The sequence below is a fragment of the Sorex fumeus genome, unplaced genomic scaffold, assembly GCF_029834395.1.
Source record: "Sorex fumeus unplaced genomic scaffold, SorFum_2.1 ptg000047l, whole genome shotgun sequence".
Taxonomy (NCBI): Eukaryota; Metazoa; Chordata; class Mammalia; order Eulipotyphla; family Soricidae; genus Sorex; species Sorex fumeus.
In genome coordinates, this window is record NW_026606104.1 from 49,306,364 (window position 1) to 49,333,090 (window position 26,727).

Consider the following 26,727-nt stretch of genomic DNA (forward strand, 5'->3'; position numbering starts at 1 on the left):
TGGGCACAAGGGATTTCTTCAAAGAAGACAGCATGGAGTAGGAGGACCTGGGCAGTAGAGCAGCCTACTATGCACTGTCCCAACCAGGTCACCAAAGTCCACATCAGCTTAGCCCTTTGGAAAGTCATGCTGATCATCCCTATCATTGCCACGATCCTGAGAAAATGTGACATTTCTTAAAACCACAAAACCCAAATAGGTGACATTTGCAACAAAAGGTCATGCATGTCACAGGATACCTGACTTGCACTCTTCAAAACTGTTTGTCCTCAAAAACAAGGAAAGTCTGAAGCACTCTGAAGACAGAAAGAAGCCTAGGGAGACAAGATGACTCAACCTAAGGTGGGGCCCAGCAGAGGACCCCCACACAGGAAAACAAACTATGGGTCATAATAATAGACTGGCTTACAACGCATGATGTTGCTCCATACAGATGCAAACGAGTGATCACAGAGAAGGCTGGGCTAGGAACTAATCTTCACAACTTTAGTTCTAAATTAATTTCTATTGACTTCAGAGTTCATTCTTGCAAACGGGAAGCCCTTTAGCTCTGGTTTTACAAACAGACTGAAAGTGACAAAAGCTCTCACTAGGAAGAGCAGGTCAGAGACTTTGATCATTGAGGCCTGACAGTGGATGCTTGATTCAGCTCAGTGGCTGCAGGCCTGCAGGGGAAGTGCCAACCACCAGGGAAAGGAGAGCACAGTGAGACCTGTAGACTAGTGGGTCCTGGGTACTTCCCACATGCCAGCATCTTCTACATCCTTTCTGCCTTGTGGACAGGTGACCTTTATTTTGGAGGGGGTGCACACTCAGCAGTGCTTAGGAGATATTCCTGGCTGTATGCTCAGGAGTGATCCCTAGCAGTACGTATGAAAAACAAGTGCCTTAGCTCCTGTACTATCTCTCTTGCCCAAAGTAGTTGAACCCAGGCAGGCTGACTCCAAAGGCTCTCTCCCATCCTCCACTCTGTGTGATATGCTCAACTGGACCTGTAGGGGATGGCGTTGGTGATAAAGAGAGCATCAAGAACCACGCTTTGGTGCCAAGACGAATCCACCAAAGCCAGCAGCACATTAGCACAAACACACTTTTAAGAATAACAAGGGTTGCATAGTATTCCATTGTGTAGATGTACCAAAGTTTCTTTAACTAGTCATCTGTTCTCAGGCACTTGGATTTTTTCCAGATTCTGGCTATTGTAAATAGTACTGCAATGGATGGGTACTCGATCATTGTATAACTGAAACGCAATCATGGAAGTTTGTAAGTCTGTAACTATCTCACAGTGATTCATTAAAAAAAATTAAAACAAAAAAAAGAAAATGTGAAAAAAAAGAATTATCAGAAAATAAATCAATAAAAGTCAATTTTTGGTGATCAAAAAAATAATAACAAGGCTTAGGAGGACTGGTCAATGGTTGGAATCTACCACGAGTATGTGTGTGGGGTGGAAGGTAGGTAAGGCAGAGAAGGGACCAGTATGACAATAATAGTTGGAAATGATCACGCTGGACAAGAACTGGGTATTAAAAGTAGTTGAAGGGATAATATACAACAATATCTGTATTGCAAATCATAATGCCCAAATGCCCCCCCGCCAAAAAAGTGGAAGTGGGGAGATAAGTGCCTGCGATTAAGGCAGACTGGGGTGGAGGGTGATGGGAGGAAAATGTGATGGGGTGATGCTGGGAAATGTACATTGGTGGAGAGATGGGTGTTGGAACACTGTATGACTGAAATCTAATCATGAACAGTTTTGTAAGTGTCTATCTCACAGTGATTCAATTGAAAAAAAAAGAGTATTACACACATATGAGAACTGGATCGTCTCCCAGCACCACAAATCAAATCAATCAATCAATCTACTCCATCTTTTATGGCAATGGTCTCACTTTCAAGGCTCTCAGGCCAGATGATCCTGAAGTGTCATCTTTCCCAGAGGAAACCAGGCCACATGTCCACTCAGGAGAGCTCACGGGTTCTGCTATCTAGAATCTTCACCTACTTCTAGCTCATATAAGTTCCTAAATGTCAAGCCTCAGAGCTCACAACTGCTAAGGAGACACCAGCAACAGTAGTAGATACACTGTACACTCAAAAGTCTGCTTACTTCATGGGATCACCCCGGGGCCCATAATTCTTAGATTTCTCTGGGAAAAGTGAGAGTGAAAGATGACAGGAACTTCTCTGGGCCAGGCCTGCCACTTCTGCTCAGGGCACGCCTAGAAACAAGGCAGGTTAAGAGCACCTAGCTCCTTCCCACAAACAACCCTTAGCGATGAAGCAGGCAGGAATCATGAAGATCAACAGCCAACCCAAGGAAGGAAGGAAAAAGCCCAGGTCAGAATCACCCATCAGTGTGGGACTGTTCAATCATACAACCCCAGTATGGGAAGAACTCGGGGGTTGCCCTAGACTTAGGTCCTCAACTTAAAAATTTATATATATATATATTTAAAAATTTAGCTTAACTTAAAATTTATATCTGATATATAAATATATCAATCTGATATATTTATATATCAGATATAGCACAGCGGATGGAGCGATAGCACAGCGGGCAGGGTGTTCGCCTTACAAGCGGCCAACATGGCCGACCCGAGTTCGATTCCTCCGCCCCTCTCGGAGAGCCTGGCAAGCTACTGAGAGTATTCGATATGCCAGACACAGTAACAACAAAGTCTCCAATGGAGACGTTACTGGGCCCGCTCGAGCAAATCGACGATCAACGGGAGGGCCTATATATATATATAGAGAGAGAGAGAGAGAGAGAGGCTGGAGAGATAGTATAGTGGTTAAGGTGCTTACCTTGAAGGCAGCTGAACCCAACCGGTCCCCAGCACTGCATACGTACATATGATCTCCCAAGCACCAGGGGTGATTCCTAACTGCAGATCTAGGAGTGAGCTATAAGCACAGCTAGATATGATTCCCACTCTATACCTGCCCCCCACAAAAAAACACCACAAACCCCCAAACTGATAATTAGGCTGGCTTAATGTTCTGAGTTCTAACTGTGCATACAGAAGACCTGGTTTAACTCCTGGCACTGCCTGGTCCTCAAACACTATCAGAAGAAATCCCTGAGCACTAAACCAAGAGTAGTCACTGAGCACTGATGGGCTAGAGCCAAAAACAAACAGAAGAGCAGATAATTATTTTTCTTTCATAATTACTTTAATGCTAAGCTTCTCAGTATCTGGGTGTCCCTTTCAACTGACAAGGAGTCTGAGTAAAGGCTAGAATGACATGCCCAAGCCTACGTCTACCCTGAAACCTGCTTCCCAGGTAACAAGGGTCCTGGTATAGAAATTTCTATGGCTTCAAAGGCTCAAAGACTAGGAGTAGAAGATAAAAATAAACACTCCCACTTTGAGAAGCTTTATGCCACGGAACATCAAAACCTCGAGGAAATGGATAAATTCCTAGACTCCTACAGACTCCCAAGGCTGAACCAAGAAGACCTGGAATACCTGAACAGACCAGACCTATCACCACCAAGGAAATTGAAATGGTAATAAAAAGTCTCCCCAAGCACAAAAGTCCTGGCCCGGATGGATTCACTAGTGAATTCTTCCAAATCTTTAAAGAGGACTTACTCCCAATGCTCTTTAAGCTTTTCCACGAAATTGAAATATCAAAAACACTTCCGAACAGTTTCTACAAAGCAAATATCACACTAATACCAAAAGCAGACAGAGATACCACAAAGAAAGAGAATTACAGGCCGATATCCCTGATGAACACAGATGCAAAGATCCTCAACAAACTACTAGCAAATAGAATCCAACTACTCATCAAAAAGATCATACACCATGACCAAGTAGGATTCATCCCAGGGATACAAGGATGGTTTAACATTCGAAAATTAATCAACATAATCCATCATATCAACATCATATCAACAAAAGAAAAGATAAAAAGCATATGATTAAGCAGAGAAAGCATTTGACAAGATCCAGCACCCCTTTATGATGAAAACCCTAGCCAAAATGGGTATAGAGGGGACCTTCCTCAACATAATTAAAGCCATCTACCACAAGCCTACAGCAAGCATCATCCTCAATGGGGAAAAACTGAGAGCCTTCCCTCTAAGATCAGGGACGAGACAGGGATGCCCACTCTCTCCACTGCTGTTCAATAAAGTACTGGAAGTACTTGCAATAGCGATTAGGCAAGAAAAAGATATTAAGGGCATTCAGGTAGGAAAGGAAGAAATCAAGCTCTCACTATTCGCAGATGATATGATACTCTACTTAGAGAACCCAATAACCTCCACCAAAAAACTCCTAGAAACAATAGACTCATATAGTAAAGTTGCAGGTTATAAAATCAATACCCAAAAGTCCATGGCTTTCCTATACGCAAACAGTGAGAGAGAAGAAAGCAACATGAAAAAAACAATCCCGTTCACAATTGTGCCCCAGAAAATCAAGTACCTAGGAATCAGCTTAACTAAGGAAGTAAAGGACCTGTACAAAGAAAACTACAAAACGTTACTTCAGGAAATAAAAGAGGACATGAGGAAATGGAAAGATATCCCCTGCTCATGGGTCGGGAGACTTAACATTGTCAAAATGGCAATACTACTGAAAGCATTGTATAAATTCAATGCAATTCCTATAAGGATAGCCATGACATTCTTCAAAGAAATGAAGCAAACACTCCTGAAATTTATATGGAACAATAAGCCCCCACGAATAGCTAAAGCAATTCTTGGGAAAAAGAAAATGGGAGGAATCAACCTCCCGAACTTCAAACTGTACTACAAAGCAGTGATAATTAAAACAGCATGGTACTGGAACAAAGGCAGAACTGCAGACCAATGGAACAGGGTTGAATACACTGACATCTCCCCTCAATCATATGATCATCTAATCTTTGATAAAGGTGCAAGTAATGTGAAGTGGAGTAAGGAAAGCCTCTTTAATAAATTGTGTTGGCATCACTGGACGGCTACATGCAAAAAAATAGGCTCAGAACTCTGCCTAACACCATGTACAAAAGTAAGATCAAAATGGATTAAAGACCTCAACATCAGACCAGAAACCATAAGGTACATTGAAGATAAAGTTGGCAAAACCCTCCATGACATTGAAGCTAATGGTATCTTCAAAGATGCCACGCCACTGGCCGAGCAAGAGAAAACAGAGATAGATAAATGGGACTATCTTAAACTAAGAAGCTTCTGCACCTCCAAAGAAACAGTGACCAAAATACAAAGACAGTCTACAGAATGGGAAAGGATATTCACCGAATACACATCTGACAAGGGGTTGATATCCAGGATATACAAAATACTGGTTAAACTCCACAAGAAGAAAACATCCAACCCCATCCAAAAATGGGGCAATGAAATGAACAGAAACTTTCTCAAAGAAGAAATCCGAATGGCAAAAAAGCACATGAGAAAATGCTCTACATCATTAATCATCAGGGAGATGCAGATCAAAACCACAATGAGATACCATCTCACACCTCAGAGACTGGCCCACATTCAAAAGAACAAAAGCAACCGATGCTGGCGTGGATGTGGCGAGAAAGGGACACTCCTTCACTGTTGGTGGGAATGTCCACTGGTTCAGCCCTTCTGGAAAACTGTATGGACGATTCTCAGAAAATTAGAAATTGAGCTCCCATTTGACCCAGCAATACCACTCCTGGGAATATATCCCAGAGAGGCAAAAATGTATAGTCGAAGTGACATCTGCACTTGTTTGTTCATTGCAGCACTGTTTACAATAGCCAGAAACTGGAAGAAACCTGAATGCCCAAGAACAGATGACTGGTTAAAGAAACTTTGGTACATCTACACAATGGAGTACTATGTAGCTGTTAGAAAAGATGAAGTCATGAACTTTACATACAAGTGGTACAATATGGAAAGTATCATGCTAAGCGAAATGAGTCAGAAAGAGAGGGATAGACATAGAAATATTGCATTCATCTGGGGGATATAAAGTAACAAAGTATGAGATTAATACCCAAGAATAGCTGAGATCAGCACCAGGAGGATTACTCCATAACTTAGAGGCCAGCCGGGTATCCTAGAGGAAAGGGCAGTTCAGATAGAGAAGGGAGCACCAAATAAAGGGTGTTTGGAGGATCCTCCCAGGAGGGGAGATGCATGTCGAAAGTAGACTATGGACTGAACATGTTTGCCACTCAATTCCTCTTTTGCAGACCACAACACCCAAAAGGAGAGAGAGAACACAGGGGATTGCCCTGCCACAGAGACAGGGGGGATGGGGGGGGTGGGGGTGGGGGGATATTATCCATGGTGGTAGAAAATGGGCACTGGTGGAGGGATGGGTATCTGATCATTGTATAATCGAAACCCAAGCACAAAAAATTGTAAATCTACAACTGTAAAAAAAAAAAAGAAAGAAACAAAATAAATAAATAAAAAGGAATATCCATTAAAAAAAAAAAGAAAAAAAAATGAACACTCCCTTATTACTCTTATCTTCGTCACAGCCCCATGGGCCACCACTGGCAAGAAAGGGGCAGATAATAGTCTGGGGTGGCAACTCTACTCTGGGGCAATGTTGAAGCTTTGATCACCACCTGGTGACTCTGTGGTATCATCATCGTGGACAGTGATGCAGACAGTGTGACCTTTTATCTTGAAAAACATGGCACCACGGGGTCTTCTGTTGTGGCTGCTATGAAAGAGCAGACTTGGCGAACAAGCCAGGGAGGTTTTGTCACAAATACTTTGACCTTGAACCACACTATCCTACTGTGAATGGAGAGATTGCTCAGGCCTCCAACACTGCTGTCCACCTGGCTTTGTATCTCACCTGCTGCCAACCCCTCCTCATACCCAGTGTGCCCAAGCCCCACTTTTGGCACTGGGGAACAGAGCACATGGTTGCCCCCTGGGTCATTTTGCCAAGCCCCTGGCCAGGAAGATTCAGTTTTCCTCACCCCTACCCCTTTCCCCAGTCCCTGTGAACCCACTAAGACTGTGCAGGCCAGTGTGACCTGGTTGTCTATCTGAACAGAGACCCAGGGCAGGCCTCTGTGAGGAAAGTGAAAGCAATCATTTCCTCCTCACTTCGGTTACATTGTGACTCTTCTGTGACATCTCAGTCAGAATCAGCTAATGTATTTTCATTCCAATCTTGACCACCTGTCTGTCTTCAGTCATCATAGTACATATTTAAAGGGAGTCACAGAATGTCTCCCCAAAGAGTTGTGCAGCATGTCTCATCTCCAGGGGGCTCCCTCGATGGATCTCCTTGGGGACTTAGCAAACACCCCCTACCCCCAACCCCACCGCCCTTCCAAAGCTTACCTGGGGAAAATGGGGACCAGGCCAATGTGATCACCTGAAAAGGGAGGTAGGTGGCTGCCCTGGCCCAGGCAGCCCCACTGAGCAACCCCCCTTAGTGCCAGCCCTGCCCACTTTCCTGACCCTTCACGACACAAATATAACTTTCCTGACTCAATATGAAGTTCCTGTCAATAGTCTGTCTCTGAATGGCAAATTTTGCCAGCATTTAGGGTGAATCAAACATATTTACTTTTTAGATGTAGGGGTTTGATAAAATCCATAATGCCTTTGGCCTCAAGCCCTCTTCCTATTAATTATTAAACCCTTGTGTGTTTCGAGGGTAATTGAATCCATGTTTCTAATTAGTTTACACTTAATTCATCAGAACAATTTCTAAAGGGCTGATGAATGTCCCAATAAGCCTCATGGGCAGTTTAATGAATCTTTATTTAAGAATAAATTGGACACACACCAAACTGGGAAGAGTGGTTACCTCTGGGGAGCAGGGCTGGGACCAGGGCTTGGGTATAATATACTGTGGCTATGCTTGACTTTTTAAAACTAACTTTTATCCTTTGAAAGAAACTGTTTTATAAGGAAAATGGAATGGACTTTTTATTAAGGAAGTGGAATGCATGCAAACGTTTCTCAAGAGGGAAAAAGCATCTTGATGGGGGAAAGCTAGGTTCTGGCCCTCACAGGTCCAGGGTGGTCCTCTCATCAGCCACTTGGCCTCCTTAACCCAGGGAAGGAAATCATGCCCCCCTCCCAAGGCTAAGACCAGAGTTTTTGTTGTTTATTTCTTTCTTTATTTATTAAAGAGCTATGATTTATAAAGTTACTACTAGCTGTGTTTTAGGCATACAATAATTCAATACCAATCCGTCCACCAGTGTTCCCAGATTCCCTTCCCATCCCAACCCCCACCCGACCCCCACCTGTCAACTTGACAGGCACATGACAAAGTTTCTGTGGTTGCCACTTAGATCTCATGTTTTCAGTTCTGTTAAATTTGTGTTTGGGATTTATAGCTATATCCCTTGCTCATATCACTGGTATAACTGAGCTCTGATGGCTGTTAACCCATTAGTTCTTGCTATCACTCCAGCCCACAGCAGTGAATAATGGTGTGCATATATAGGACCAGATTTTATAGAAATGCAGCACATGCTACAGACAGCATGTTTAATGCCTATAGAAAGCCTTGTCTGGGTCCTTTCTATCCTTCAGATGTATGACAAGCTTGCCAATACATCATATGGGAACCCCTAGAATTGGCCTTTTCATGCTTCCAACACTCCCACATACTCCCCTGCAAAGCACCCCTGCCATTCTGTGCCTGGTCTGTCCTTCCACAGCCCGACTCAGTGCACATGACTCTTCTGTTTGCTTCAAACATGCTCCCCACCCTGGTTCTATGCGCTTTTGGGAAGCCTTTCATCCAGAGAGCATCCATCATTCACTGCAAACAGATCTACTGTGCCCCTACTCTGTCATAGCCATGGAGAGCTGATGGATAATAAAACAAAAAGAATGTCTTCACAGTGAAGTGGGGGGCTAACGGGAGACACAAGCACATGTCAAATCATGGCACACACGTGCAAGACCAAAGAGAATGAACACAGGCTGATCCAAGAGGCATCAAGGAAGGATGAGATGCACAGAAAAGTCACAGGTTATCTCTGAGGAGTCCCTGCTTAGGAAGTGGCAGAGTAGAGAAAAATGAATGCAAGAGTGATCACTGATCTTTGGGGCAGAGAAGGTAAGTATCCAGACCCACGGAGGAGCCTCTACAGAGATCTCCCCAAGGTGAGGTCAGGTCCCCCATGACAACAGGTGGCATCCTGGACTATCTCAGCCTATTTATGTATCTTTCTCACTAAAGGGCCTCATGCATTGTGATCTCCCCAGCACGTGGCATTCCAAGTGGGCATCCAATAAATGTCAAACAAATAAATGAATGAATGAATGAGTGGCTTGTCTGCCACAAGGAATGACTGCCAACAGGTGTACAATGTCTTCATTTCTTCATCTTTCCAGAAACTCTCTCTGTTTCAATCCTAAAGTATGAAGCCCCCTTCTGCCCCGGACCCTCTAGCTGCCTCATGCCCTCAAGAGCACGCTCGGTAAGGGCAAGCCCTCAGCTTTTGCAAGGCATGCTTTTTCAACAAATACTCAGCAGGGTTTTTCAGAGCCTCGGCACTGATACATATGCAAAAGAAGACAGTAAATCTGGCAAATTTGTGATATTTTTACAACTTCCAAACAGGTGTCTAACGCCAGTTGAGTGAAATCTGCAACCAGCTCCAAATGACTGAAACTGCATTACACCTTAGGCTGATGACAGAATGTGGATTGCCAGTAATTGAGGGAACGAGTTGTAGTGTTTACCATAACTTGAGCCCAAGTGTCTAAATGAAGGGATGCTTAGCTGTGCTTAACTGGTGCAGTCATCACCAGCGCCCCCAGAAGCCCTTCTCCATACAGTGAGGCAGTTTATTAGCAGCATCTCCATAGATTGTGTTTGTTCGCATTCCATTAGAAAACTTCATTCCACATTAAACGGCACTGCAATAGGATGCTTGCCAGCATGGGAAGGCCATCTAATTGTGCAAAAGCAGAGATGTGGAGATTGTTTCAGTAATTCATTCGGGCAGGGCTGACACTGCAGTATCTGGGAGGCTCTTTGTTCTTTGGTTGCTAATTTCTAAACTCCTACAGGCTTCCCGGCCTTCAGGACCAGCTCCTACTCCTGTTTCCCAGCCTGATCCATTATGAGAAGAATCTGATCAGCTTCTATTGTAAATTTAATTTCAAGCAGCCAGACGCTGCCTTCTGGCACCCTGGGGTGTGTCTGCTTGTGAATAGCGCCAGATGAAATGTGAGATGCTTTCAAGAAGATGGCTATGAGCTCCTGGTGGAGAAAAGGAGTCTTTGGAAGATGGATGGCATCTGCATTTAGAACAAGCTGGGTGCTGGGTGCTGGGAGCCGGGTGCCTAGCAGTGCCTCTGCGTTCACCGTACCAAGTGTGGCAATGGGACCAAGCATCACTGAGATTTTGCGGAAGAGGAAACAGAGTCTCAGGTGAGTGGACTCACTTGTTCTAGTTACTACAGAAATAAGATTAGAACCCAGGAAGGTGTGGTACTCAAGGTCTTTTCTCCACCCTCTCTCTACCTTACGTTTCCTCAATCTTTGTATTCCAGACATTTGTTGTGGGGGTGGCTTTCTGTGTGGTCAATGTTTAGTGACCTCCCAAGACTCAGCCCACGGATGTCCTGGTCTGCCTCTATTAGTGAGAATCAAGCACACTTCCAGGCCCTAACAATGCATGTCTCTGGAGGTCCAAATTATGTCATTTTGATCTCCACCCACCATTCCATCAATTGATGTCTTGATTGGGCTTCTTTTTGTCTTTCTATTTCATTGTAGTTTCTCTTTTTTCCCATAAGTATAAAATTATTCCTTTTATTTACATCTCAATTTGATTCAAAGCAGTTTACATACAGTATCTTATTTAACTCTCAACAGCCAACCTATGATGCATACATTGATAAGCCCATTTGTAGATGAGAAGACTGAGAAGAGGAGCAAATTCAACTCATCTAGGCCAATTAGACAGGGAGGAGCTAGAACTCAAATTCCATGACAAGCCCTTGCAAGGGATACATTTCACTGCATCACTCTGCTGCAGAAAAATATAGGCGGCTTGACTCCTAGTTCAAAGAGTTTGGGATCTCCTCAGGAAGAGAATGTGTGACTTGCAACACAAGCTGTAAGCACAGAACTAGAGAAAGGAGCATTTAAGGGTGGTGAGGTGCCTCTTTACTCGTTTTTTGGAGTGAATGTACAAGTGGCGGGAAAAGTGTTAGGAGAAATGGGAGAGAAAAGTTAAGCATTAAAAATATACTGAGGAGGGCTGGGGATTTAGTAGAGGGGCTAGAGTGCAAGACTTTCGTTCACCTGGCTTAGGTTCAATTACCAAAACCACACATATTCTTAAGCATCACTAGGGGTGCTCTCCTGGTTTCTGGTACTTCAGGATCTGAGCAGTACCACATTATGGCTGAATATCACTGGATGTGGCCTCCAACTGGCTCAGAGCACCACTTGGGAGACAGCCCCCCCTCCCCCCCGCGAATCAACAGAACAAATAAATACATAGAAATAGAACTGCAACCTTAGAACTGTCACGTTTGAAAAAGTAAAAACAAAACCCTGAGAAATTTAAGCGAGGTGTAATTTGCTCAGGCTTCCTGTTTCTTCTGTCCCACTGCCGACAATTAACCCATGGACTCAGCAATGCCATCTTCCAGGAATGACTCCCTGGAAACCCAATACTTCCTCAAAGATGGACCCCAGAAGAAATGTCAAGAGAGGAACTAATACTGTCAAAACGGCCTGTGCTTTGCTCCTAATAATTACAGGGCAGGAAAGGATGCAAACCAAGCATGCAGGTTCTCAGGAATCCATAGCAGAAGATAACACACAGCAACACGTAGGGTGGGTGAGGATCACCTCCAGTGCACATGCAGCTCAGGTCATCCTAAATGTATGGTCACAGCATTAGTAAGTATATGAACTGGTAGGGTGTCAATCTGCCAGTCAATCTCCTTGCTGTGCCATACTGCTTGACAGGTGAGAGAAAATGACCCCACTGTTCTTGGTGAAAAAAAACTATTATAAACATAAGTCCATACTCAGAGACACATGTCACTGATGACTGGTATCCCCCACAGGCTGATCTGCTTCCAAGCTACACACTAATCATTTTCCACCCTCCCTTTTTCTTATCCCCACCTATAGTCCCTCCAAATCCCTTCATTCTCAGGGTACTCTCCTGTAGTATGGGACAACTCATGCCTGTCCTCTTCCTTGCAGTAGTCTGGGCTGCCTTTGTCTCTTGCTTGGCCTGGTCCTCATTGCACAACGCAGTCAGATTATACCAAAATCTTCTGCTTGAGGGCATCTACTTTCTAATAAATTCCTCCCACAACCATCAGACTTCATGGCAAAAGACTGGACACATCAAGGTCAGGAGTCAGGCAGTGATGTCCACTCTCCTCGCCTCTTGTAGGTTACTTTCCTGGGCCACAAACTGTCGTAGGCCAGAAAGCGTATAGTCAAATGATTATTTGGCATGTAGACAACCCAAGTTGGAGCCTCAGGAGTGATCTCTGAGGGAAGAGCCAGGAATAAGCCTTGAGCACAGCTGGGTGTGGCCCAACCCCCCCAGGTCCGAAAAACAAACAAACCAACCAACCAACAAACAAAAGCCAACTATCCTTAAGGCTCTACCCAGGGTTAGTTCCGCAAAAAGAAAAAAGAAATTAAATGCATCTAAGCTGGAAAGAAATAACCAAAATTACCTTTACACACAAATCTTTTTAAAAAAAAAAATTTTAGAACTATTAAGAATAAATTCAACAAGGTCACAGAACACAAGACCAGTATATAAAAATTGATTCAATATCTGTACATTAGTGATGAATATTCTAAAAATAATATCAAAGAAATTGCGAGTTCCAGATGGAGAGGCAAGACAGCACACTGAGCTCCCTGCTTCCACCCAACCCCCCTAAATTGTCATGGAAATCAGCTCTGATCTGTAAGAAGAGGGGATCTATATGTCAGTGTGGGAGACTAGGAAAGGGGGGGCAGTGCATGCTCAAGCATAAAAGAATCTCTATGAAACAGAGTCCCAGCATGACCCAGGAAAAAGGCTCACTCCAGGCCACTATCTCCCTGAGTGAGGGACACTGCTTCCCCAGAAGGTGGGCATTGAACAATATAGGGGGCAGTGGTACCCTGAGGAGCAACTGCACCTACCAGAACTATGAGTGGATCATCAGCTCCTGTTAAGAGAGATGGAGAATGGTTTAAAAATAAAAATCCAACTAGATGTTGAACCACACCTACAGTAACAGCATAGGAATCTAACAAACAGAAGTGGCTGAGGTGGATCCAATAAAGGCAAACTAAGAGGAGAAAAATGAGTGAGGACATTAGTATGAAAGGAGTATTTCAGGCAAAAATCCATCCGGGGATAAAAGCAACTCATCTATTTTTTTTTGTTTGGTTTTGTTTTGAGGGCCACACCAAGCGGTGCTCAAGGCTTATTCCTGGCTCTGCATTCAGGAATCACTCCCAGTAGGCTTAGGGGACCCACTGGGACGCTGGGTATCAAATCCAGGTCAGCCACATGCAAGACAAGTACCCCACCAGCTGTACTATCAATCTAGTCTCCTACAACTTGTCTATTGAAGAAATAAAATTCGCTCTAGAGACCTAATATTTTAAAATATATACTGAAGAGTTTAGCATCCCAGATGGTCCACTGTTTACTAACAGGAGTAAATCTGTTTACTAACAGGAGTGTGGTACCAGGAGTAACCACTAACCATTACCAAGTATGGCCCCCCCACCCAAAAAAAGTACATAATTTGAACTTTGATATAAATGGATAAATTAAAAAAACAATAGTGAAAATATGAAAATAATACATTGCCTGTCCTTGATATATATTACTTAGAAAATAAGATTGAAAATAAATTTAAGAATGTTAACCTTTACTACCTTCAACCACAGAATATGTATTCTTTTCAAAGACTCACAAACATTTGCAAAAATTGATCTTGTAATTATATACTGCTGCTTTTATACTTTTACTGATCTTGTACTAAAGAAAAAATAGTAAAACAAAGTAGAAATTATAACCTGGTTCTATTGCAATACAACTTGAAAATAATTTTAAGTACACAAAAATCTTATTGGAAAATCTGAGGGACAAAAACCCTAGAGTCAGGGAAGGAACAAAACTATAATTAGAGACTCTGAAATAATGACTATCCATCAAAATTTATGGAATATGGTCAAAGTTATTCTTAGGGGAAAATCCCTGTTAGTGTGTTTATTACCAAACAAGAAATAATGAAACTAATTCAATTTTCAAAATCAGGAGAAAAGCAGCACCAGCCTAAGGTAAGGAGAAGAAAAGGATAGAGAGAGTTAAAAGCTGAAATCAATAGGTTGTATAATAGGGAAAGAATAAAATAGATAGCCCCAGAGTTGAAATTTTAAAATGGCCAATCAACATGGCAAACTTGGACGGGGGCAAAAAACAAACTGAGTCTTTTTTGGGGCAAAACTAATTGAGTAAAAAGAAGTAAAACACAAACATGCAGGAGCAGATGTAAGAAAAAAGAAATTCCAAACCAGGGAGACAGAACTGCTGCATGGGGAAATCACTGACAATTCTAGGCGGACACCTGGACATCTCCATAAAATTCATGATTTACTAGGTAAACAATTCATATAGAAATGGATTTGTGAATATGATAAAAGCTGGGTAGACTAAGAAGAAAGCAAGAATACAGAAAAATCCACCAAGACCCAAGGGTCTCCCCCAAACACACTTGCCATCTCTCCTTCAACGCCCCAAAAGCACCACTTTGATATCCCCAGGGAGCTCATAATATGGTGCTATTTGAATCACCCTCTGGAGTCAATTCCCCTCCTCGTGTTCCCAAAGTGGTGAGCTCCATAGAGTCCATAGGCCACTTCCCAGCCCTTTCCCTGGCTGAGTTTGCATGCCTTTGGCATCTTCTGAAATAAATGGAAGGACCAGAGAGATAGAGAGGTAGGGTGTTTGCCTTGCATGAAGCCAAGATGGGTTTGATCTTAGGTTTCCCATATGGTCCCCTGGGCAACACTAGGAGTGATTCCTGTAGTGCAGAGACAGAAGTAACCTCTGAGTAAACCACACAAAAAGAAAACATCCAACCCCATCAGAAAATGGGGCGATTAAATGAACAGAAACTTTCTCAAAGAAAAAACCTGAATGGCCAAAAATGCTCCTTATCACTAATCATCAGGGAGATGCAGATCAAAACAACCATGATATGCCATCTCACACCACAGAGACTGGCCCACATCCAAAAGAACAAAAACAACCAGTGTTGGCACGGATGTGAAGAGAAGGACTCTCCTTCACTGCTGGTGGGAATGCCGAATGGTTCAGCCCTTTTGGAAAACAGTATGGATATTTCTCAAAAAATTAGAAATTGATCTCCCATTTAACCCAGTAATACCATTTCTGGGAATATATCCCGGAGATGCAAAAAAGAATAGTAGAAATGACATCTGCAGTTACATGTTCATTGCAGCACTTTTAGAAACTTTGGTACATCTACACAATGGAATATTATGCAGCTGTTAGAAAAGATGAAGTCATGAAATTTGCATATAGGTGGATCAACATGGTGACATGTTAAGTGAAATGAGTCAGAAAGAAAGGGACAGACATAGAAAGACTGCACTCATTTGTGAAACATAAAGTAACAGAATGGGAAACTAACACCCAAGAACAGGAGAGATAAGTTCCAGCAGGATTACTCCACAGCTTAGAAGCCGGCCTTACATGCTGGGGGAAAAGGCAGCTCAGATAGAGAAGGGACCACCAAGTAAAGGGTGCTGGAAGGGCCCACTTGGGATGGGAGATGCACGCTGAAAGTAGACTATAGACTGAACATGAGGGCCACTTAATATCTCTACTGCAAACCACAACGCCCAAAAGAAGAGAGAGAGCAAAAGGGAATGCCCTGCCACAGAGGTGGGGTGGGGGTAGGGGAAAGGATGGGGGTGATGGGAGGGATACAGGGACCACTGGTGGTGGAAAATGGGCACTGGTGGAAGGGTGGGTACTCGACCATTGTATGGCTGCAAAGCAAGCAGGAAAGTTTGTAAGTCTGTAACTGTACCTCATGGTGATCCACTAATTAAAAAAAAAAATGAAGTAACTCCTGAGCATTGTCGGGTGTGACCCAAAAAGCCAAAAATAAAAAAGTGAAATAAATATAAATGAGCAGATCAGGAAGATGGCAGAGATAAGGACCCCAAGGTGGGATGACCTAGCAAACAAACAAATCCTTCCCCTCCTCCACCCTGCCAAAGGAGTCTGTGTTGTGGCCAACTTTCAAGATCAGAGAAATCTTCATAGTCACAGAAGTTTCACTCTGTAGGCTCTTTCTATACTTCCCTCATAAAACTAGAAAACCCATCTGTCAGAAGACTGGAAGATCACACGGGGTAGACCCTATTCATTGCAAGGAAATTAGAAGAATTCTAGAAGACAAAACCAGGAAGTTAGCCTTCGACTGTCCACACCCCACCAAGGCTGTACTGACCTGATCTGGCTTCCATCTCTCAGCCTTCATTCATCATTGACCAATAGTATACACTCTTGGCATCGTTCGATCTCTAGCGAAGACTCTCAGGCTTTATCCAAACTTGTGGTTTTCAGCACTACCCAGTCTCAGTCTCCCAGATTTGCAACTTTAGCCTGATGTCTCTTAATTATATGCTTATGTTTGTGCTTTGGGGCCCTACCCAGAGGTGTCCTGCCTCCCTGTAGTTAGCCAGAAGTAGGTGTTAAATGTAGTTTGTGGCACTGCTCTAGGAGCTTGCAAGCCAAGGGCTCAGAGGAATCTTAAATAAAGACTTGCCATTAAGCAATTGCTCAGAAACCACTCCATAGAGCACTGCTAATAAGCACCTAGGGATCCTGGGGTTAGAAGGCAGCAATTAACCCTTAGACTTCCTGGGGAGGAGCCAGCAAGCCATTCCATAGCACACAGCACATGGCCCCTTTCTTCAGAGAGAGAAACTTCTGTTCCTCTCTTCCTTTCGGAAGTGAGCTCTCTCCCTTGGGAGGCAGTTTAGGTACCAGGAAAGCATGTATTCCTCCTCCCTGGATTCATCTTGTATCAACTGAGATAGACTTTCAATAAATTGAAAATTCCCCATCTAGATTCACAGTCAAGGGCACATAAACATAGGACAAACACCAACAAATTTCAAACGCCCTCTAAGTACATTTCAAGATACTCCCCATGTTGAAACCTCAGTACCAATCTTGTACATGTTGGGTTTCTTCTTATACATACTTCCTATCATAAAGTTTAATTTACTAATTAATATGGTAACACATTAATGAAAATAAGAAGTAATTTGTAATTAATGACATGTAATAATTTTTATTACTTGTTATTTTCATTAAAGCTGTAGCATGTTAATTTATAAATTATCACAACTTAGAGTAGACAAGCATACATACATGAAAGTGGTCACTCTCTCTCAAAGTCTTGTTATTACCCAAGAGTTTCCAACTGTGATCAGTCTCAGTAACTGAAACTTCATACACCAAGATTATGTATGACTAATGGGGAGATGAATGTGGTGATGGTTTTCAAGAACAGCATACAAGACAAAGTTACTTTAGTCTTCAACTCATACCTGTTGGTCCAAGGGAAGAAATATCTACCTCTGAGTACACCAGGAATATACATCAATAGAACCACATACACACAGGTATGCAAAGGAAAGTCCTGAATTTCTCTCCAGCCCCTATATGTTTCCTATCTAGTCTTCCAGCGTGCTTACACATCCATCCTCTCTATTGGATACTTCTACGTAGGAGAAAGCATTTGGAAAGAGTAAAATAACAAGAGGAATTGAAGTCAAGCTCACAAAAACCAGTGTTTGCTGTGGGTCTGACCTTGAACTTGCATCTAAGTCAACCTTGCCCCGCCCCTCAGGGCCCAGCTGCTTGCTCTGAAGAGCAGGCAGGTGCAGGGGTACCTGGTTCGCAGGTTCTCTGGTTGAGGTGGGCCATCAAACACAGATAGGACATCGAAGTCCTCCTCCAGGGCAAAGGACTGGAACACGAGCTGGATCCTGTGCTGGGCCTCTGCAGTGATGGTCCACGTGCAGTTTGCATAATTGGGGTAGCCGTACGGGAACCCGGGGCTCTCCACTGTCCCATTGGGACCTTGCAGTTGGAATGTGCAGTTCTGACCTGAGAGAGAGAAAGAGAACAGTTCAGTGCAGCCACAAGAACTCTTAGAAACATCCAGAGAGACAGGAGCTGTGTGCTAGAGAACCACTGACCCACTTTTCCAAGTGCTTCTTGCAGGTTAGCCTGATGCTCCAACAGAGGTTGGCAAACAGGGTAAAGACCCAGTAGGGGAACTTGATGGGACACGTGCTTACTACATGTCTATGTGTAGCTAATAGTCCAGCCTCAGAAACATGCTGTGAGGAAGGAAACGAAGACTGGAGCATTCAGACTCAAAAGTACTTCACCAGGCAGCATGCAGGCCCTGCCGGTGAGATCATATTCCAGACTGAAGGCTTCACCCCTTCCCACCACCCCAGCTGCCTCTACATTCCTCCATCAGTGGGGATTCCATTCTTCTCACTTCCACACCCGCTCAGGCGTGCCCCAGGCCCTCTTCCTTCTTCCCAGGGAGGTCCCAGCTCCACCCACCATTCCTTGTGCCCTTCAGATCCTGGATCCTGCCCCTCTCCACCCTCCCTAAGTGCACGTTTCTCCCTTCAGTATGCTATGGATGTTCACACGTGTCTTCTTCACTGGAAATGCCCCATTTCCAATGTGCCCCAGTGCTCTGTCATTAAGAAAACAATTTCCCTCCATTCCTCATCTCCCCTCCAGCTTTGTCTCTCATCCCCTTCACAGTCAACTTTCTAGAAAACACAATCTGTCTCTGGTTTCTGTCTTTGTTGCTTTACTTCCCACTCACTCTCAAGCTCTGTCAGCTCTGCCTCCTGATCTGATCCATCCACCCCAGTGGGTGTCTCAGGATCACTGGTCGATCCAGCTGGTATTTATTTTTCTATCTCCATCAAACAGAGTCTCTCTCAGCCACCTCAGATCCTGTTGCTCACAAACCCTCCTTCTGAACACACCCCGCCCAAGTGTCAGGCTGTCCTGTGGGTGCATGCCACATGAGGTTCAGGCTGGAATGGAGGTTCTGATCACAGCACCTCAGCAGAGCTTGTCTAATCAGAAACTGGTGATACAAGGCTACTACTGCTCAGGGACACCTCATTGGGGGCCAGGCCTCTCTCCTACCACTCATTCTTGGGCTCTTCTGTTCATTCAGTTTGGGACTTCTTCTCTCCCTCTTCTTAATCTAGAGGATCTCCCTATTTGCACACTGATGACTCTCAATTACACATTGCAGGCCAAGGCTTCTCCAAGTTCCAGACCTGCCATTTTCTTTGGGAATGCCCAAGCCCATGATGTGCCACTTCTGGCCCTTACATACACACCGGTACTGTCCTGAAACCTTCTCCTTCACAACCCCAAGGTCAGTCTCGCACTCTCGCACCCTTTCTCCAATTTCCCCAGCCAACACCAATCTCTGGGCTATCATAGTAACTAATTAACTGACCAACCACGTGGATGCTAATCCTTGCCAATACCGTAGCCGGGAAAAGGTTTTCAAAACAGAAATGAGTTTAGGTCACCTCTGCTTCCATGATACTTATTCCCAACTTCAATGGCTCCTCATTATTCTTCAATAAAAAGAAATCACCAATTGAACTAAGAGGTTACTGCATGGTCTGGCCCTCAGTGACCTCTTTAGCATCATGTCCACCAGCTTCCCAGAAAATGCAATTCCTCTAGGCTTGTCTATATTGGCCATGGGCCCTCACAGCACAGCTCCTGAAATACCCCTTGGCATAAGCTATCTGCTATGCCTAGAACACTCTTGAACACCCCCCTTCAGTAAAATTATTTCTAAAGCTTCAATCAAATGTCTCTCCTTGATTAGGTAGTACCCCATTCTCTGTTCTTGTGACTCCATAATCTCTCCTTGGTAGCACTGATCATAGTAGCAAATTTCCAGGCTTCAATGTGATTATTTCATAAAATTTTATCTTCTTATCAGGCTTTAAACTCCTCCAAAAGACAGACCACATGTGAGTTTTCCTATCTTTTAATCTGCCCCCCCGAGTTCAGTCTGAAGCACATGACAAGTTCTTGTAATGTAATGTAGTGCTTGGATGTAATATCTGATAAGATTCTCTTTTAAAAACATTACATTACATTTACTTTACACTGAATCTTAAAGCAGCCTTATAAGGTGGATACTAGAACCATTTTACAGATGAAGAACTAAGACCAAGAGGAAATAAGGATGGCCCCAGGTAGCAGTTATTCCTGGAAGGGAGTCAAGAGTAAGCAGAGAACTTCAGATCTACCTTTTCAACTATGACACTCAGGAATGGACTCACCACTAATTTTTCATAAGACCCACATTAGGGATTATCTGAAAGGGCAGTTAATCTCTAAAATGACTTTAATATTGAAGAATCTCTTAACACAAAGTATCCCATTAAAGGAGAAAAAAGTCAAGGTCTTTGAGCAAATGCTAAATGGGCATTTAACCAAATTAGCATGTAACCCTGATTAAAATAAGCATTTGGGACCAGGAAAAAGAATATTTCCTATGATAAAGCATCCATTTTAAAATAATAACGAACATGTACTTATGATGAAACACGTGATTAAGATCAGGAACAAGATAGAGAAGCTTCTCTCACCACTGGGATTTCATACTTTATTGGAAGAGCCAAACCATGCGACACAAGAAAAAAAATGAGAAAAAGAACAAATGAAAATATGGCCTTCAGAAGCTATATTAATCTACCCTGAAAACCCATGAGAATCAATTATAAAGCTATTAGATGAATAAGAAATTTCAGGAAGATAGCCAAATGCAAAATACCAGTAAATATACAAGATCATCCCTGTCCACCCAGGGATGCTAAAAAAGAACATATATACATGTGGACATATTTACACTTAAATACATACATATGCACAAAAAATAACATTTCCACATGTCCATTACAGATAAAAATATTTTAAATGTCTTATTTATAATTTTAAATTCATATTAAAGAAGAATACTTATAAGACTTGTGCAGGCACTTATGAAAATAACTTTTAGAGAGGATAAAAATTTGAATAATTGGAGAGACAAGACATAATGTAATTTTGAGTGGAAAGACTAACTACTGAAAGGTTAATTTATGATATTAACCTTTTGAAAAGTTATTGAAAAGTTAATTTATAAGTTTAAGGCAATTCTGATCAAAAGCCTAATGACCTGCTTTAAATTTCATGAAATGATTCCTAAGTTTCACCAGGAAGAGAGTCAGAGACAATGCAATTTTTAAAAGATAGTAAATATGACATTGGCATCCTACAAGGTGCTAAGTCAAATCACCAAAGGACTTACACAGAATGTGAAGGTGGCCAAGAGAGTCAGGGCAGGCTATGATATGGTATTGCAGAGGGGTGGACATGATACACAAAAAACTAGAAATGGAGAGCTAGTTTAATAAGTAAGGCATTTGCCTTGCATGTGGTCAACCCAGGCTCACTTCTCAGCATCCCATATGGTCCCCTGAGCCCAGCCAAGAATAATGATCTGACTTCGGTTTGCAGAGGATAAAATCTGTAAGAGTTACTACAAAAATTATACTTTCATACAAAAAAGTTTAAAATGTATCTCAGCAATAGAAACAAAAATCAAAAGGCATATAAGAAACATTAGATGAAAAGTTAATAAAGTTAATACCTTAATTTTTGCCTATTAATGAACTATTAATATGAACCAATTTTTATCCTTCTTAATATATTAAAGCCTCAATATAGAAAGAACTATCAGTAGCCAATATGAAAACAATAAGCACAATAATTAAAAAACTGAGCAGACTCCTGATAAAATTAATTCACAAAAGAAAACATAAATGGTCCAGAAATCAGAAAAGCATTCGACCACAATAACAATCAAACAAAGCTTCAAAATCCACAACTTTCAAAGGATTCTCCTAGATCACTCTCTTGAGCTTCCCTTCACTACTATTCACAGCTGATCTACTAGGGTCCAAGTTCTGAAACCTCCATAGTGATGCCATAGCATCTATATTGCTGTTCCATGTATAATTTTCTTTACTCTTCTGGTTATACTCTATGATGGACCATGGAACCCAGATCATAGACTAGACATGAGCAACCCATCCCCATGGAAATACTGTGCATATGGGTTACACAGAGCAATGCTGCTGTATAGAACCCTGGAAGGAACCTCCTCCTCATGCAAATGTCCTAGACCAACATCCCCCATCCACAACATCCCAGACTGCTGCTTAGCTCCTATCTGCTGGCCTGAAGTTTCTGCTCATTTGAGCAATTTGTTTGTTTTGGGGCCACGCCCAGCGATACTCAGGATTTACTCCTAGCTCTACACTCAGGGATCAGTCCTGGTGGGTCTTTAGGGGCCATCTGGGATGACAGGGATCAAATCCTGGCCCAGTTGCACACAAGACAAATACCCTACCTGCTGTAGTATCAGTCTGGCCCAGTTTTGAAGCTTTGACTCAGAATCTTGACATGAATCGTTATCTCTCTTAACAGTATTTTGTAGACAAAACAGCGAAGAAACTCAGAACAGAGCTTCTGGGAACACTTTCCATTACGTGGGAACTGAAGGATGATGGGCAGGGGGGCAGGCAGGATGGTGGGAAAAGAGCTGCAGGACAATTCCATGCAGAAGGTACATGGAACATTGAGTACAGAGAGGTAAGATGAAGGTCCAGGATGAGGTCGTTGGGTTTGGTGTCTAAACAGGCCCTCTAAGAGGAAGATTAATGAAATAGGGCACTTATTCCAGATTACTTCTGCACCTCAGTGCCTAGAATTCAAAGCATATCTGCTGAATGGTTACAGAGCTTCAGTCAAGGCAAGGGGCGAGTGGTAAGGAGGAGAGGCCAGGCTGTAATCATTAAAGTCAAGATTGGCTATGAAAGAAAGTGAGGGCTATTATGTTTCAAACAGTATGTTATACTTGTTTCTCCTTGTAGAAAAATTGTGAAATATTAGAATTAAGAAAAAACATTATCATTTCACGTTCTTTCCAGAGGCAACTACTTTTTAATATTTTCATTATTTTCTACATTTCCATGCATATTTCACACTAAGTTAAATCTATAAAACACACACACATATTCATATACAATTTGTCTGTGCTTTTTTCAGTAAATTATTCTTCAGTCTTAAATTACAAGAGGCAATGTGCCCTTATAATGCATATAAATTTGCTTCTATGTAACACAAAGGCAAGTAGAAAGAAAAATTGATCTTTGGGCTTTCTACTTCCACCCAGTCCAAAGTTACCAAAGTTAACAGGCAAGTCTGGATCCCACTCCAACCTTCCTTACTTTCACTCAAATGGACACGTTCCAGAGAATTTTTATTACTTGCCTTTAAAAATAAGATCGAAGTTTAGCTCATTTCTCTGCAACTTGCTTTCTCACTTAACAATCCATCAGGGATCCCTTCCAGGTCAGTAGATACATATCTAACTTATTTTTATATAAATATATTATATTCCACAGCATGGATATTCCTCAATTTATTCAACCACTCCCCAGTTGACAGCCATTCAGGTCATTTCTTGGTTTTCTTTTGCAACAATTCAGTAAACATTATAACAGGAGCTTTTCCCCAAGATATTGAATCTGCTCATAAACAGCATTTTAAATGGATGCACAGCATTCTAGTATGTGGCTACACTAAAATTTACTGAAGCATTCTCCTATTGTCAAACATTTAAATTGTTTCTGGATTTTTTTTTCCTATTATAAATAAGACCTGGACTCCAAGTCGGGGTCGGTGACAGAATGCTGGTCAGTGCAGTGGAAAATGCTTTCCCGTGGCCAGAGTCCCAGAATGAACACTGATGCAGTCACTGCATCCAGCTCTGGTTTCTAGGGGAGAATTGTCCCTGCTAGCTGGCTGACCTCTGTAGTAAGCACTGTTGGAGACAGTTGCAAAGGGCTAGAAGATTGACTTGCGTGGAAGTCTCCCTGAAATTGTATGCATGTGAGTGAGCTGAGAAAGTTATAGAGCTCAGGCGAGCACTGCAGATTGAAACACTAATAGAGTGAGAACCCATGCCAGGAAGGCTACCTGCCCTTTCATGCCTATCAAACGCTGAATTTCTTCCAAGAAAGATTCCCTGTTCTACATCTCTAGACTAGCTTGACTGGCCAGAAGAAGAACCAAACATAAAACAATTCTGTGGCTTCTCTTGTTTTAGAATGCAGCTACCAACATTCAACCGAGGGTGCTTACATTTCCTTCTCAATACCTCTTGTGGGCTATCGCCTCTATTCCTGTCTTCAACCTCTCTCGTTAATGCAGATACTAAACAGGCTCTTTGAGGCTCTAGAACAATCTTGGAGAATTCTATCTAGGTTGTTGTTCATACATGGGCTGGAGATGACTTCTTTAGGACAGACTTCTAAATATGCAAGTTCCTGGCTAGAAAGTGTCTGATCATGTCTGAGGTTTTGTCTCTGGATTGCACATATACTTCCTAGAAAATGTGTAACAGTCATGTTCTTAACAGTCACACTCAGGAGTCTCGATCTCAACATGCCTTCATCAGCGCTGTGCATTCTCTTGAGACATTTTTGCCTATTTGGGCATGCCAAACATTTTATCTTGTTTTATTTAGTTATTCTTTATGACTGATTCAGCAGTTTTTGAAAATCCCTACTAATTTTTATTTCCCCTTTTCAGAACTATCTGATGAAGTTGTTCATTTTTCAATCAGGTCATTTATTTTTCTTATTGACTTACAGTTTTATATCACCTGTGCATTACATGCATGCCATGGACATTTTTGCAGTGGTTTTCTATTAATTGTATTAGGTTCAACAGCCTGAGTTACTTGTCTTCTGTAAGGTTGTACTATTTCTCTTCTCAGTTGGTACCAACTCTAAGACCAGGACTTTCATCTTTTGTTCTATTGATCAGAAATGATGTCCACTACTTAGCTGTGTGCTTTTTGATTTGGTTCAATTTTTCATGTAAATCAAAATGTTCCATTTCTTATGGGTAGTCTTTTGCCTGGAAATATCTTCTTCTATTGACATTCCCAAAAGACCTGTCTCAGGCTTCCCATTTCACTAACATGGAAGTCAAAGTCTTCTCTGTTCCTCAGAACCTTTATCAGAATTGTCAGTTGGTTCAGGACTTGCCAAGAGTGGACACTCTGACTGTATTTTAATAAATATATGGGGAAATGACTTACTTATTTTATAATATTCAGACTCTATCTACAACTTTGTTTGTGTATCTATGATTTATCCTGGGTTGGCTTTGTGAAAAGTCTAGAAGCTTGGATTTGGGAGACAAAAATGCCTAAGACTCAAATTTCAATTTTGCCACTTAACACATTGTGATTGCTATAGATAAGCCCTGCAAGCTTAGCTTTGACATCTTTAAAATTAACCTCACTTCTAGAATGGTCATACAGATTAATGTGATGTTATCTGCTTACTGGTTCAATGCTCAGTACAGTACCTGATATACTGTAAGTAATCAATAAGTACCAGCTAATCTTTCAGTAAGATTGCTACTCATCTTTATTTCAGTCCCAGTCATACATTGTTAAAGTGATTCCCAGACACTCTTTGTTGCTCTAGTGAATAATATTTTCCCCCCATTATATTTTTCTGCTTGTTATTACTGATACACAGAAAACCTATTGATTTTTATATATTCATTTTGCAACCAACTGGGTTCCTGAACTCTTATTAATTTGAAAGATTTCTCAGTTGATTCCCTTGGGTGTTTTAGGTCTACACTCACGTTATCTACAAATAATGATAATTTTGAAGAGATAACTCTTTTGAGGGGTTTGACAGGAAGATTCAATTTAATTCTGAAAATATTTATTGACAGATAAGGTCAATTTTGGACAAATCGAGTTGGAGATGCCAGTGGGACATCCAGCTAGAGATGGCCAGAAGGCAATTAGGGCTGTGGGCTGGAATCTGAGCATGCTGGCTGCTGACAGCCATGTGTCAGAGCCAGTAATGAATGAAGTGCCCCTCCACGGCCACCTGGAGGAGAGCAGGCGTTCAGGCAAATCAACTTGCCCATCAAGATCTCCTACCCACAACTTAGTCCAGACTGGGAATCTGGTGAGACCCTCTGCATACCTACTGGTACATCCACCCGGTCCAATAGATGGGAGAAGCAGGGTTCAGTGTGTTTTGTCTTTGCCATCGCCCTTTAGGAGAGGGGCAGAGATGTCGGCATAGAGACTGGCATCAAGCCTTATCTCTGTTCCTTTCCCTTGCACACCAAATGCCTGGTACACAGGAGGATCACTCCACAGTTTGGAAGCCTGCCTCATGTGCTGGGAGGAAAGAAAGTTGGGATGGAGAAGGGACAGTTTGGATGGAGGGATTGCTCAGGATGGGAGATGTGTGCTGAAAGTAGACTAAGGACCAAACATGATGGCCTCTTTGTATATGTTTTGCATACCATAATGCCCAAAAGTAGAGAGAGAGTAAGAAGGAAGGTGCCTTCCAAAGAGGCAGGGGGGTGGGGTAGGTGTGGCGGGAAGGGATACTGGGAACATTGGTGGTGGAGAATGCACACTGGTGGAAGGAGGGGTGTTTGATCATTGTATGACTAAAACTCAATCATGATATATTTGTAACTGTTTCTTAAGGTGATTCAATAAAAACATGCATTTTTAAAAATTTCCCA

The 26,727-nt window shown here is 42.4% G+C and overlaps 1 protein-coding gene across 1 annotated transcript in view; it reads right to left on the bottom strand.

Annotated features, from left to right (window-relative positions):
* The window catches only part of CSMD2 (CUB and Sushi multiple domains 2), a 628,049-nt gene that overhangs the window by 544,683 nt on the left and 56,639 nt on the right, over positions 1 to 26,727 (bottom strand). Inside the window, exon 2 of the mRNA XM_056122939.1 lies at positions 17,922 to 18,138. Coding sequence (XP_055978914.1) covers positions 17,922 to 18,138 — 217 coding nt within the window. The remainder of the gene's footprint in view (positions 1 to 17,921; positions 18,139 to 26,727) is intronic.